The following is a 15244-nucleotide window of genomic DNA, read 5'->3' as shown; positions in this document are numbered from 1 at the left end:
GGGCTACACAATATTTCCAGATCGCAAATTGGTTAGGTTCAGTCCAACCAAATCTGAACTCAATTCAAGGGCTTGAACAATTTAAATTCGATTGGGCTTTCATTAAATTTTGGGTTGGGCTTGGTGCAAGGGCATGGACAGCCAATCCAAAACCTGATTATTTATTTATTTTATTTTGATTTTGTATTTATTTTGGAGTTTTTGATTAATTTATTAATTATAGTAAGAGTTGTAATTGTTAAGATTGAGTGAAAGGATGTTATAGTTTTAAAAAAAATTATTTTAAATATTTTTTAAAATGTTATTATTATTTTTGTTTTTCAAATTAAAAAAATTAATTTTATTTATTTATTTTTAAAATATTTGCAAATTAAATCAGTTGAAGATTAGAGACTGACTGGTTGAGATGACATAGCGCGGTTGTGGTGGAGGATAAGAGACTTGGATTTCGGAATAATTGAAGTAAGAGATGAGAAATGAGAGAGAGGGATTTATTTATTCTGACTTAAGTTTGTTTTTACTTTATTTTAAAGATGGCTGTGAGATTTTCAGAAGATGACCCCAGCAGCCTCTGCCTTCCAGAAAGTGTTTCCAAAAAGCAAAACAACACTTTTTTGAAACCAAAATGTGTTTTTGTTTTTGTTTTCATTAATTTATATTTTTTTAGTCTCATCAGCTGCATCCTGTCTATACTTGTCTCCATAATTAGAAAACTCAACACATGACCTTGATTTCTGGAATATTTTATTTGAAATTCAACGGATAAAGATCTAAGCATTTGTTCTGCGCTGTGTTTTCGTAGGAATAAAATTTTATTTAAAAATTTAAAATATAAAATATAATCTCAACGAAATTATATGCTTATATATATACTACAATATATATTTTAAGTATTCTATTTTCAAATTGTTACTACAACATTTTATAGAAAAAAAGAGAAGTGAAAACATATTAAATTTGTTTTTTAAAAGCAATGCATTGAACAGTTTTTTGTTTTTCAAAAACACCTTTTAAAATAAAATATTTTAATTATTTTTATTTATTTTTTTAGAACTATAATTATAAGAGAATGATTAAAAATAAATTATGAATGATAAAAATTATTTTTAAAAACATTGATTAAGAATATTTTAGACTTTGACTGTGTGATTTAAAAATAATTTTCTATTTTTAAAAACAAAAGATTGTTTTTTAAAAGTTTATTACACTACTTATTAATTGTTTTCTTGAAATAATTTTGAAAAATAAAGTGAAATAAAGAATAATATTTAGAGAACAATTAATTGTTTACACTAATTTTTAAAAGTAAAAGGGAAACATTAAAAATAAGTTTTAAAAAACATGATCAAATGATACTTAAGAGTCTATTTAGTAACTATTTTTTAAAATAATTTTATATTTTTTTAAAATAAAAAATAAGAAAATATATTTGACAACTAAAACTATTTTTTGTTTGTTATTCTTTAAAAATATAAAATATAATATTTTTAAATAACCTCTTTTAATTATTTTTATTTATTTTTAAAGATTATTTTTTAAAAAATTATACAAATATATATAATGATTAAAAATAAAACATTAGATATAAAAATTATTTTTAAAACATATTTTAAAATATTAAAAACAGATTAAAATATTCTAAGTTTTAAAACAAATTTTTATTTTACAAATTTAATAAAACATCAATAAACAATATAGTTTTCAAAAACTGTTCGGAGAGCTGTTTTCAAACTATTCTAGAATAGGTAATAGTTACTAATCAGGCCTAATCCTTCCCATTGGTATAATTAATCCAAACACAGATTTCTTTTCATGTTCTGAAAGTGATTAAGTCAAGATTTAGGATTGATCTAATGGGTGTTTTTTTTTTCCCTCTCTGACAGAATGAAGTAATCAAGTGATAGCCAATTTTGAAAGGGACCCATGAAAATGGCAGGAGGTATTGACCTCTTTTTTGTGTCTTGCCTCCTTTCTCATGATTCATGTATTTTATTTATTTTTTTGTTGTAAATGCAGAAGTATTTTTCTGAATCTCTATACATAATGATTTCTCTGAATCGCGTTATTGCTACTTGATAATGGCCTGGAGGTTCAATACTAGAAATTATACGAAAAGAAACCAAAATTTGGAGTGCTGAAACCAGGAAAGTAGTTGGGTTTGGTTGGGGTTGGGGTGGATTTTGCAGGATTCCAAGTTTTTTCTCTTCTTCCCATGTTTTATCTTCATTTGGTCGTTTCCTAATCTTGTGTTTCTTTCTAAGAATAAGTTATTTCCCCGTTTCATCCCTAAATTGAATGTGTTCTTTTGCTTAGAATGTTGGCACCATCACATAATGAGGGTTTTTTTTAGGGTTGAATTGTTGCTAGTTTATGATTCATGGAGGTGCAGTGCTTCAATGTTGCTGAGAAAGTATAAGGAAATGAATGAGAATTTGGAATATTTAGAATTGGAAATCAGTTGGGGGTTGAGCTACATTCCAAGTTTTTGTATCTTTCCTCTTTTCTGTTGCATTTGGTTGTTTCCTAAATGTCGTGTTTCTTGCTGAGAACAAGATTGGAAATGTGGGTATGGCCTTGGGTTTACCCAATTTCATCTCTGGTTTGAGTATGTTTTTCTTACAATGTTTGCACCATTGCATAATTACAGCTTTTTAGGGTCAAAAATATTGTTTTTGATGATTGCATGGATGTGTAATGCTTCATTGTTGCTGGCAAATTATGGTGAAAAGAATCTTTTCCTTTTTTTGGGTTGTAATTTTTTTTTTTTTTTTTTTTGTTTCTTGTCAAAAATAAGGTTGGAAATGCTGGTATGCACTGGACTTTACCCAATTTTGTCCCTGGTTTGTGTATGTTTTTTCTTACAGTGTTTACAGCATTACATAATTACATTTTTTTATGGTTGAAATATTGACATATTGTTATTTGATGATTCCATGGGGTGTAATGCATCATCGCTGCTGATTATAGTGAAAGGAATTGTTTCCCTTTTTTCTTTTTTGGGTTGCATTGGTTGTCTCCTCAATCTCATGTTTCTTGTTAAGAATAAGGTTGGAAATGCGGGTATGCAGTTGGCTTTACCTGATTGCATCCCTGTTTGAATATGTTTTTTCTTACACTACTGACATCATTACATAATTATGTTTCTTTAGCATTGACATATTGGTAGTTGATGATTGCATGGAGGTGTAATGCTTTGTTGTTGCTGAGAAATTATAGTGATAGGAATCTTTTCCTTTTCCTTTTCCCTTTTGGGTTGGATTTGGTTGTTTCCTAAATCTGGTGTTCTTGTTAAGAACAAGTTTGAAAATGTTGGTATCCACATTGCTTTACTTAATTTCATCCATGGGTGAATGTGTTTTTCTTACAATGTCGACAACATTATAACTTTTCTGAGCACTGGGTCATTCCGTGAGCTTCACCTTCCCAATGGCATCTCAACCATTTTAGTTTCTTTCTTTCAGCATTCCCACAAATGTTTTACTTCCCATGCTTAGATTTGTTTTTCACTCTTTTCCCTTTTTCTTTTGGAAAAGTGAAATTAGTGCAATGAAGGAACTTCGCTATGGTTGTTCAAATCCCAGATCTGTTGTTTTTCTCTTTTACAATAAGAAATAAGCTTTATAAAAGAAAGGAAGAGAGGTGTTTCAAAGAAAACTGACGCACAAAAACAAAAGATGCCGACGGCAACAGAAAAAAAACAAGTCAAAAAAATGGAACATAGACCAAACAACGCAAACAGGTAGAAATTTCCTTTAAAGGTCTCTAAAGTACGCGACCCTTTCTTTGCTAAAAAAGAGATTCATCGTTATGTTGTCACTCTCTTAACCATGATATGTAGCTTCAAAATCATGAAAATGGGAACGCATCCAAATAAGCTTGTATAGTTTAGTCATTGTATTTTCATTTCTTTCAGACTTTACTTGTTGGGTTCACCAAATTTTCTCAACATTCATCCAAGACACACTGTCCTCCTCAATGACCACCTCAAATTTTGATATCTAGTTGTCGTATTTGATTAAGACACAAGATTTCGCTAGAAGGACTAGTCCCTTTCTCTTGTTGCTGTCTAAAAATCTCTGCAGATGTGTAGGATATGTCTAAAAAGTACCAATGCAATCAGCTGCCATTATATGGGGTATTAAATTATTCAACTCTCTACTTCTGTAGCCACTGGAAATCTACAGTTGATTGAGTCGAGCATTTATTATGAATTTGATGGAAATCTACACCTAAATCAGAATAAACTGATATAATCATGTATGTAAAGAATCATGCATGACCAAATCTGGTCAGAATGAAATTTGCAAACAGAAGTGCTGGAAAGTTGAGTAGGCAGACGAATATCAGTGGAGAGATCTTGCTTTTGTGAGTTTCAGGAAGTCAGGAGTCTTAGGATCACCATTGAAGTATATTTATACAGAAATGAATTAGCTTATGCCCTTGGTAATACACCATTTTCCAAGTTAATACAGAATCGATTAGGATTAACTTGTACTAATTTGGGTTGTATTATGATTACTTTTATTAAATTCCTGCTGAAACTGTGGGACTATCCCTTTAATTGATCTTGTAAGACAAAAACAAAATGAAAAGAGGATATTTTCAATGTTATTTTTGGATATTACCCTTACATTCAGGATTAACATGTCATTCTTTCATTTGCTTCTATTATTTGAAAAGGGGATTAACCTCAAACATATGTCTTTGTTGGTATCACCTTACAATCTTCAGACTGACCCTCCTAACGGCAATGAAGTCGTAGTGTAACTGATCAAAGCTGGAGAATTGATTTATATAAAAGCCTTAGCAAGTGCAAACCCTTTTATTATATGTCTCAATCATAGTACCCAGAATACCTTAGAACTTAATTCTGAACCTTGTTTGGTTAAGTGACCAAACCCTAGGAAGAAGTACGATAAGAAAAATACAAGGGTTCATTACATAATTAAACTCCTGATTATTGCAGCCTCAGGACTATCAGCATCGACTGTAGCCAGTAACCTGGACAGTCGTTCGCTTAGGTCATCCACCTCTCTGTGTAAGCTTCTAATGTAGTTGCAGGTCTCCTGTAGGACCTTGGAAGCTGACACCTGTAGAAACAAAAATCAAGTCTCAATAAGAAAAAATATCACAATTTCTGAACACTTGGTTAGGCATTATTGAGGAGAGTTTGTTGTGAATCAGTGTACAGGTTCCTGACTCTGACCATCTATAGTAAGCATATAAGTCAATAAGGTGAGGTTAAGGGTATGAGCCAACTCAGGCCACACATAAGTTTGAACCGAAAGGTGCAATCACAACTGTAGGTGGATGAGTGCCTGTGAATATATATGGCTTCTTGATGTCTGGGTCAAATCACAAACTGCCTGAATGAGGGGTCCTATTAAACTACCGTATTACAGTTAACATGTAGTACATGCTGGCATGGTATATTCTCTATCTTCCTGAGGTAGCCCTGAGAAGATTTGAATTCTTAAGAAATATAAAAGAGATGGAGAGGAGAGCTACCTTGTCTGAACGCCTATTTTCGAATCTCAGGAAGAAGTTNTGAAAAAAAATTTGATTATTTTAGAATATTTAATGGTGAGTTGGTTGAAATTGTGATTAAACTAACTGCTAATTTATTAATTAAAATTTTAAGAAACCAAATCCAATAAATAAAACAATAAAGCAACTAGGAATCGTTCAAAATTAACAGTAACTTTCAAAATAAGGCCAAGCCGTTTCATGGAGTTATTCATCCCAGTTTACAGGACTGACGGAGTAAATCCAAATCCAAATCCACGCAGACTCGCCGTTTTCTGGGAAATTATACTCACGCGCCTTGCGATCCCGAGTCAATCCAGTCCGAAAAGTAACGCGCAGAGGAGGGACCCACGGCTCCCAATTAATCAACGAAGTCCGGCCACGCGTGAGGGAGAGCGAGTGGGGGAAGTGGCCGCAGCGCCACCACGGCCCTTTTTTATTTAGGTTCGTGGGGAGTCAGCCATTCAAGCAATAATTTGCGCGTTCGCCGATCCTCTCCCGCCTGGAATTTTTCCTCCTGTCTCTCTCTTTCGCTATATGCATTGCTCCAATTTCAGTCTATAATTTCAATTTCGATTTTTCTCGAAGGAGTAGAGAGACTGTGATGGGATGAGGTAGATGGTAGAGAGTTCTCGTATTTGACGACGACGACTCTTTTGCTTTTATACTCCTTTTTCTGGAAATTATCTGTTATCTTCTTGTATTCATTTCAGGCCTTTTATTGGTAAAGAGGCTGATTTTTTTGGTGTGTGATCGGAGGAGAATGTGGGTTTCTGTTTGAGACGGTTTTCGAGGTAATTTACTGTGTGTGATACGTGTGGGTTTCTGTATTTGGATCTATCTGGCCTTTTTTTGCATTATTTGGAGGAAATATGAAGGAAAAGTTGAGATGATTTGATCCGTCAGCGTTTTGACGATTCCTTAGAAGAAGCTTCCATTGTTTCAAATTGTTTTTCTTTGATTTCACTAATGCTTCCAAATTCTCGTGACCTTCTAGAGTTTTCTGGTTTTGGGTTTTGGGTTTTGGATCTTGTGTGTTTTTCTTTCCATAATCTATGGCTATCTTTCCGGTTTATTGAATTGGGAGTGTTTGTGTCCCAATTTTGATTCTTTCGATTGTGAGTCTGTCTGTGTTTTTCTTGAATTATTATTGTTTACTGTGGTGGTGGTGATGGGGTGTGCGAGCTCGAAGCAACCGCGGTGCCGGCATTGCCAGAACTCGTTTGCGCCGGTGCCGCGAAGCTACTCTATGCACGTCCACCACCCACCGCAGAGCAAAGGCGACAGCTACCATGTGGTGGCTCTCACCTCCACCACATTGGGCACTCTCAAGCTTGATACTTCTCATCAAAACCGCAACTCCCATGTCAATGGTACTATCGTTGAAGAAGAAGAGGATAAGGAGAACAAGGTGAATGGGAATGAGAATGTGAAAGCTGGGGACAAGAAAAACAAGGGATTCTCCATGGGACTCATTGAAGCCAAGACTTGGTCCAGTATGATCAATGAGAAAATTCCCAAAATTGCTCCGAAAACGCCTATCAGAACCCCTCCGGGCGAGCCCGAGACCATCAATGCTGGGAGTTGATGGAGGGGCTTGAGGACGCAAGCCCTCTCCGATCACCCAATCATCTTCGGAGCTTTTCTTTTGATATTGATCGGAGGTCGATCCCAGCTCCATTTGAGCTCCCCAAGTCGAGATTTCAGGAAAACGGGGAGGCATCGCCCAGGCCCATGTGGCTGAATTTGGTAGACAGTGAGATGAATCCCAATTCGAATTCAAAGACTGCTGTTCCTGAGTTTGATCCTGAAGTCATTTCCATGTTCAGGAAATCACTCCAGGAGCTTCCCTCTGACGACCCTTTCCATATAAAGGATGATGAGAAAGTGCAGGCAAGAGAAGTAATGGATGCGAAGAAGGTGAACGATGATGAGAAAGTGCAGGCAAGAGAAGTAATGGATGTGAAGAAGGTGAACGACGATTATGATTTTGATGTTCTGGATCATAAGAGCCAGTCATTTGCCAAGGACACGGTGGTTGTGTACTTCACAAGCCTAAGGGGAGTGAGGAAGACATACGAGGACTGCTGCCATGTTAGAGTGATTCTAAAAAGCTTGGGCATTCGGCTGGATGAGAGGGATGTGTCCATGCATTCAGGGTTCAAGGAGGAGCTCAAGGACCTCCTGGGAGACGCCTTTAACAGCGGCAGCCTGCCAAGAGTCTTCCTGGGAAGAAGGTACATTGGCGGGGCTGAAGACGTACGAAGAATGCATGAGGAAGGCCAGCTAGAAAAGACTCTGGAAGACTCTGAAAAAACAGAAGCTGGAGGCAATAGTGGCAGCAGAACTTGTGAGGCATGCGGGGATATTCGGTTTGTGCCTTGTGAGACATGTTCAGGAGCTGTAAAATCTACTACGAAGGCGATGAAGAAGATGACGATGAAGAGGGTGAATTCGGGTTCCAACGCTGCCCAGACTGCAATGAAAATGGCCTCATTCGCTGCCCCATATGTTGCTATTAGTTTGGGTATCAACCAAGATTTTTCCCAATTTTTGTGCTTTTTCTTCTTTCTGGATTTCTTGTGAGTTGTTTGCTGTACAGTGAGGAGTTTTTATTAGATGAATGGGGGATATTCATAAGAAAAACAGCTAGAGAAGACAGCAACTTAAAATCTGTTGTGAGTAGGTTTGTTTCTCACAATCCCCGCTCATCTCTTTGCAAAGCCTGTATACTTCCATAATGTTATGGTTCCACAAATACAAAAGGTTTGTATACATTTTTGAGAACATACTGATGATTTGCATTATGCATTTTCAACTTCTTCCTTTTTTATTATTTTTTCTTTAATTTTCCTTGAAACCAAACATTTATCACCTTCTTGGGTACATGGGTTATCTTGTATGATCCATCAACCCCAACCACAACCATCAAAATCCGAGTCTTGATTTAATTTAATACCATTAAATTAAGAGGTCACAGATGACAAAATGTTGAAATTCATTTAGGCAAATGAGGTCTAGAATGTGACAATTCAAGAAGAGGGGAAACGCAAACCAAATCAGACCATGGAAATCCACCTTGTTGATTAAAATATTTGGTTGGTGTCTATTTTATAGGAGGGTAGTTTGGGGGATTTATTATAGTGCCAATATGAGAATTTAATACTTTCCCGAGAAACTTCTTTTGTATTCAAACACCAAATATCCAAGTCAAGACGGTGGAGAATAATCAAATGAAGAATGGGATTGTCAAACTTGTTTCCTTCAACTCCAAAAAATCAGCATGGGATGAAGGAGTTGGTGCCCTCCAAGTTTCCACCAGAAGACCATGTCCTCTGAAAGCTACAGGACACCCAAGGAAAAAAAACCTATTGAATACTTCCAACCCTCAACAGAAGGAGGATGAATAGTAGTTTTCGGGATTTCAGCAATCTTCTCAGAGACTCGAGTTCATGATAAGAAGCCATGAACCCCCCATATGGGGAGTTCTTATTTCCAGCCTCTCCTTGGACTGGAATCTATGAGATTGACAGTTGATACAACCCAGAAAATGGAAACCTATGTGGTGCCACTACCGATGGGACACCAGAAAAATACAAGTATTGGGAGCCAAGGATGTACACATCTCTCTTTACCTGCCCATCTCACAATTCAAATCCTGTTCCTGCATTCACATTCATATGGGGCTCAGACCAGCCAAATCAGTATAAGCTACATGACATTTCTCCATCTAATCAATCCTATTCACTTTGGGTTGGTGCACAAAACAACATTTAAGAAATGAACAACTCCCTTCCCATCAAATACAGGTGCCATTAATGCTTGACAAAAATCCAAATCCATCTTCCACCTCTTGTATGAGACTTATCTAAATCAACAACACCCCATTAGAATCATATGTTTTGATTGACAAGGAAAATCTATGAAAGAGACACCAAGAAGTTGTGAGCCCACATTGTACCCTAAAAGTCGTAAATTCAAGTTAATCATCTCCAATTCTTATTAACGATGAAAAAAAAAAACAAAAAAGAGAGATATGGATGCATACAAGGCCGGTGAAGCAACCCTAAAGGTCAGCACAGTCTTGGTAGTTGAGCTCACAAGGAACAGTACATATGTCATTGACCAACAAGAAACAGAGCATTAGAAAATCAGATCACAGGTGATGGGAAGCAAGTAAGCATTAAGGTGCCGGCTAACTAAAAAGTGTACCTCATTTAAAAGACAAGGACACTAGCTGGATATTAAAATGTTGAACAGAAAATGAAAAATTATATCCAATGTTCTCCCTAAGGGCAGTCAACCATCTTGATTGTTTATCTAGTAAACCTACCCTACGACCAATCAACTACCTATAAAGGTCAAATTTAATCCGCCAGCAGTTATATTCATGTTTGCGCATACCAATGTGGTCAACATTGGATCAAAAACTAAGCCCAGGAGCAATAGACCCAGAGATCAAGAGTCCTTGACCATCCCCACAAACAAAATTGCCCCAAAACCAAAAATTTAGGCTAAATGAATCAAGGGCCTCACAATAACTAACCTTATCACGAGATCGGGTCCTTTCCCACATGGGGGTCTAAATAACTAATTGTAGAAAAAAACCAACACTATGAGTTTTTCAGATAAGCTTCTAAGGTTGGATAAGATACAGTGGCATTGATCTAAAGATGCTAAGTTGTAAGGAAGTGCACTGAGTACAGTGCAACTTCTGAGTTACTACCAAACAACTCCCCCAAACTAAGTTGCTATACAGTGAGAGTTTATTTATTTGTCGGTAAGAACAAAGAGGAACAAACTAAAAAGTAGTGTCAATCCAAAATTTTACATTTTGTTACCCTTATTGCCCAAATCAGCTGCTGCGTTTGCTGCACGAGTGAGAACGCCTGAAACCCAAAGAGCTCCCTTGGCAAAGTAGCTGCTGTTAACAAAGGCATTTGCAGCTGCAACAGTTGTTTTCCCAGTAACCACTGCAGCTGATTTGGTGAACTCCAAAAGCTGGTACCTATCTTCCACAGCCTGAGCGGCTTCTACACCTCCATAAATCTTATTTGCAGCTGCTTTACTAAACTCTGAAACATGGTACTTTTCATCCACAGATCGAACAGTTTCCACGCCAGCATATATCTTATCAGTTAGTCCAATTCTCTTGCTAAGCTCAGCAATCTTGGCTGCTGCAGCAGCAGAGACTCCATGGGCCTCATCAAAAGCTTTGGCCTTGATTAGTGCATCTTTGCCCAAAACATACCCCTTGGCGATCATGGTTGTGACCACTTCCTGTGCCACAGTTACTGCTTCTCTGGGGGTGGTGGCCTGTTAGGATTATAGAAGGTTTGATTGAAAGAAGATAAGAGATTCAATCACAACCAGAACAATGAACTAGATGATATTTCTAATTTCTCTAAATGAAGGTGTGCTCTCTAGAATTAGGTCCATGGAAATTAGACATGATTGCCAAGAACCAGTGTACTGAAGATCGTAAACTATAGAAATTCATGTGAAGCAACCAAACAATGTCTTCACTCTTGTATGATTTAGTCACCAAGCAACCTGGCTTGTAGTTTGAACAACTCATTACTTGACTAAGCACAAACATACAAAAATATAGAGTTGAATCAAATGGGAGAATGATAGAAAATAAAGATTAGAAAAAATCAAACTTTGTTAATAATAAGGTAAATTTTCTATAAAATCGTGGAGTTTCTGAATTACTTGCATAGGTTTTCAAGTTAAGGCCAAGTCACAATGACCTCAAATTATAGGTCCAGCTATCCCACCTGACCAGCAACATTACTGATCTGAGAAACTCAGCTGTCCTCTCTGAGTTGTCTGCAAAGGTTAAAAACAGAGCACCATACGATTGCAGAAGATTTCTCAAATCATTCCTGGCTTGTTTATCATATACATGGAACCCAAATCCTAACCCACATAGTGCAGTAAATGTCTAATTATAAGCAAAATCCAGCAATAGTAAAGAATTCTCAAATTATTTCTGAAAAATGTTAAGATATTTGTTCTTACTTTGCCCTGACTTTCTTACAAAATATGCATCATCACTCTCACAATTACATATATGTTTTGTATTTGCAGTAAAATATCTGATGAAAAATGATTGTCAAATCCTGAATTTGTCTCCAATATGATGTGCACAGCCAGAAAGTAAAAGTTTTGCCTTTCCTAGGAAAATGGTTTACACAAAATTGAGCAGCCAAAGCTATATGAGATTGTACTGGGGTATATAATTTTTGGTAGAAAATCAATGCATACCATAGAGTTAATTTCATAGTTCCAGGAAGAATTACTCCAAGGATCAGATTCATCTGCGTATATTCCCCAGCCTGATATGCACACTCGTTGATCTACAATTGTGGCTCCCTGAAATATTAGAAATAGGACATGATAAGCAAATAAACTGCATGGCTACACATAACACAGACATACCGAGCTTCGAAATACTAAAGAATGAACATTCATTAAAGCATTTGCTCCAGGGCAAACAAATGACAACAAAGTCAATATATTTAGGCAAAAAAATCAACCTTCAAAATAGGGTTATTACAAAAATAAGCCATCGCTCATCAGTCGTTACCAAAAGATGAATGCAAAAAAAATGGGTCACTCCTTTTGGTGAAATTCTGATGTTGATCTTATATTGTGTAACAGGAAAAACAAAATATATTTAACCTTAACCAAAAAAAAAAAAAAATGGACTAGTTTTATTGTCATGTAGATGCCTATAATCCAATTACCGTGTGAAGTAAGGTTAAACCTATAAAGGCTTGCTAAAAGCTTCAAATCAACCTAGAGGCGATGATTTAAATCCATACTATCTCCAAACACGATAGCATAATCCCGATGCCAAATTTTTATAACTTTGAAAGTGGAAAAGCTCAGCAGAAGTCTTTTTGGACTGATTCCAGAGAAAACTTGAATAAAGGCCATTCTTTAACTAGAAAGAGAATTTTCCCATTAGAAATGCACTTTTCATACACTAGATTTTCATGTCAGCTGACACCATATGGATTACACACAACCATGTCTCTGGTTATGCAAAAATCAAGTTGCAGAAATCAAATGACTGTAAAATGAATCATCATCCTTTCTTAGAAACATACACAAGCAAATAGAACACCATCGAGAATTGAGGGAGGCAAGAGACTGGAAATATCGAGGTAGACGATCAGAGAACATGCAAATTCCGTCTTCCATTATAATGAAAGTATTCGTATTTATTACCAGGATAGCAGGCAGAAACTTACACTGAGCAAGATAGCAGTTTCGAGAGCATAGAAATCTCTAAATGTCACATAGGCAGTACAAGCACATTCGCCTGACCTGTTTTCAGTGGAAACAGCATCTATCTCGATTAGAATCATGTAGATTGTTATCAGATAACAAACTTATAAAATTAGCATCAGAGATCATATTGCTTATGACTTATGACTTATGAGTACTGCAGGACCTCTGTAGTCAACTGCAAATAGAAGCACATATCAAGCAATGAGAATTCATCTTTTGAATAGTACACAGAACAAACTCACAAACACCAAGTTTGAAACAAAATGGAGTAAAACGCTTGAGCCTTAGGAACATCACTTGTCGGTTTTTTAATAAAATTTGGCACTGGACATTGAAATCCAGCTAGAATTTTCCAAGAAAAAGGAAAAGAAAAGAAATTTTAAAAAAAAATTGAAATATGAGAAATTCAAAGTGATGGATTTTATCTAGTGCATGAGTAAATGACATTCAAACAATGTCTTGTGTGTGTGTTTTAAATACTTGGTTTTATTTAATCACAATGATTTCCCAAGACAATCTAATCAGCCATCTAATACTAACAATGAAGCTTGTGCAAGAGGACTCCAATGAAACCATAAAAATGATCAAAAGTTCTCCCAACCCCAACTCTGAATGCCAGTCTGCATCTAATTGAAACGAAAACAGTCCAAAAGTTCTATAAAATTTATAATGACAGAAACAGAGTCGTTTACAAGAAGCTATATAAATTCAGACGTAAATGATTACTGAAAATACCTGATAATTTCAAGGTGCTCAATCATCCACAGTGAATGAAAAAATCATAAACATCCTTCTCTGTTGCTTTAGGAGACAGGCAAGTAACTTCTGCAGTATAAGCTCCTGGATACATGGTTTTGAAATCTTAATAAGCACAACTTGCCCTCGAGCGAACCTGTTTGAAACATAGTGCATACATATATAATGTAAGAGCCCATGCTGGAATCACATAAAAATATCTTGCTTCATATCAAAATCCATGCCCAAACAAGACCATTTTTCAAGGAAGGGGTAAAGATAAGGAACATGTCAGAAAGAGATAATGAGCACAGCATTGGTCTATGTAATGATCAGGAGGTGAGGTCCATCACCCCTAATGGTTCCCAGTGCCTCAGAGGTCAATCTTTCATGGGTATACTCCATTAAACCTAAAATGACTGCAACACACCATGCTCCACCCCTGTCAACAGGGTGATTTTTCTTTATATGCCCTGGTAAAAATTGAACCATCCTACACTATTTCCATGTGCCATGAAGTGCGTATATAGAAAGGATGACCGCAATCCGCAAGCCAAACAGGATAAAGGAAAGACACAGAAAATTTTAAGTGCCTGTTAGGCAACATTTTCAAAAACAGTTCTTAATTGTTTTCAGGAACAAAATTTTATTTGGGACTCAAATATGAAAAACAGTTTTCTCGGCTTACTTTCCATGAGTTATAATATATTTATTTCCAATACAAAAGTTTTAAAAGTCTTCATCACCTTTTCAATTGATTGTTTCTTAGAAGACTCCAGAAAAAAATCCAAATGAAAACACTTAAATTATTCCAAAAGACAACCTGTTTTCAAAACAAATTCTTAAAAAAAAAAAAAAGAATTCAAAAAAAAAAAAAAAAAAACCCTTTTCTCTGTAAAAGTTAGTCAAATGTGTTTTTGTTATAAAACAGGTTTCACTGTATTCAGTAACAGTTACTAAACAGGCACCGATAAGATTCAGGGTCTGCCTCAAAATCACCGGATACAACTTACCCAACATCACTAATAAGAAAAAGGAATTAAAGATAGATCATTTGCAAAAGCACACCAGACAGTTTCCTAGAGATTAAGGTGGCTAATGGGCTCCAAGAAATTGAAGGAAAATAAATGAAAAAGCAGTTTTCATAGATCTTAATGAGGCAAAAAATAACAGAAAAGAAACCCAAAAACTTCAGAAACATAAAATAAAAAATAAAAGAAGGGTGGGGATGGGGGTGTGTGTGGGGCGGGGGCGGGGGACGGGGGAGGATACGATACAAACAATCACCAATACGCAGAGGAAATCAAAGTTGAATATAAGTATGAGTTTTACGTACTGAGGCTCTGATCAAGACCCAAGAGAGGGGTCTCTTGAAGTGAGAGATTGATCCTCTGCAAGGCCAAATTTCATCCACTGGTGATGGATTTAGCTTGATAACTCAGCTGCTGGTTTTGTGAAACTTGGGGGTGGTGCTGTGGGCCGGTGGTCGTGTCCAGTTACATGAAGGACAAGTGTATAGTCGGAATCCACAGAAGCTGACACACAACTCCTCCAATCGGTTTATTTGGAGTTGGTAGTAAGTGTCAAGACAAAATTATGTTTTTTATTTTTTGAAAGATTAAATTATGAAAAATAACCCATTTCAATTCAATATATTATCTAAAAACTTTATATAAAAAAA

General features: G+C 36.0%; 2 protein-coding genes and 1 pseudogene across 2 annotated transcripts; 1 reads left to right on the top strand and 2 right to left on the bottom strand.

The window, feature by feature from the left end:
* Positions 1 to 4789: 4789 nt before the first annotated feature.
* Positions 4790 to 6069, bottom strand: LOC117929948 (transcription factor PRE5-like). The gene is made up of 3 exons (XM_034850395.1): positions 6029 to 6069; positions 5509 to 5521; positions 4790 to 5090 (listed from the first exon to the last, which is right to left on the bottom strand). Exons 1-3 carry the CDS (start codon positions 6067 to 6069, stop codon positions 4938 to 4940), a joined length of 207 nt encoding a protein of 68 aa, XP_034706286.1. The 3' UTR covers positions 4790 to 4937.
* A 599-nt stretch (positions 6070 to 6668) lies between these two features.
* On the top strand, positions 6669 to 8315 carry LOC117929655 (uncharacterized protein At5g39865-like). The gene is given in 3 exon segments (XM_034850014.1): positions 6669 to 7100; positions 7103 to 7924; positions 7927 to 8315. Coding segments are annotated over 3 exon segments (1347 nt in total). The 5' UTR covers positions 6669 to 6697; the 3' UTR covers positions 8049 to 8315.
* Positions 8316 to 10132: 1817 nt separating this feature from the next.
* Positions 10133 to 15082, bottom strand: LOC117929656 (annotated as a pseudogene).
* Between the last annotated feature and the right edge of the window lie 162 nt (positions 15083 to 15244).

The sequence above is a fragment of the Vitis riparia genome, chromosome 14 (genome assembly GCF_004353265.1).
Source record: "Vitis riparia cultivar Riparia Gloire de Montpellier isolate 1030 chromosome 14, EGFV_Vit.rip_1.0, whole genome shotgun sequence".
Lineage (NCBI taxonomy): Eukaryota > Viridiplantae > Streptophyta > Magnoliopsida > Vitales > Vitaceae > Vitis > Vitis riparia.
The sequence above is the reverse complement of the archived record's forward strand: the minus strand, read 5'-3'. Positions and strand labels throughout refer to the sequence as shown.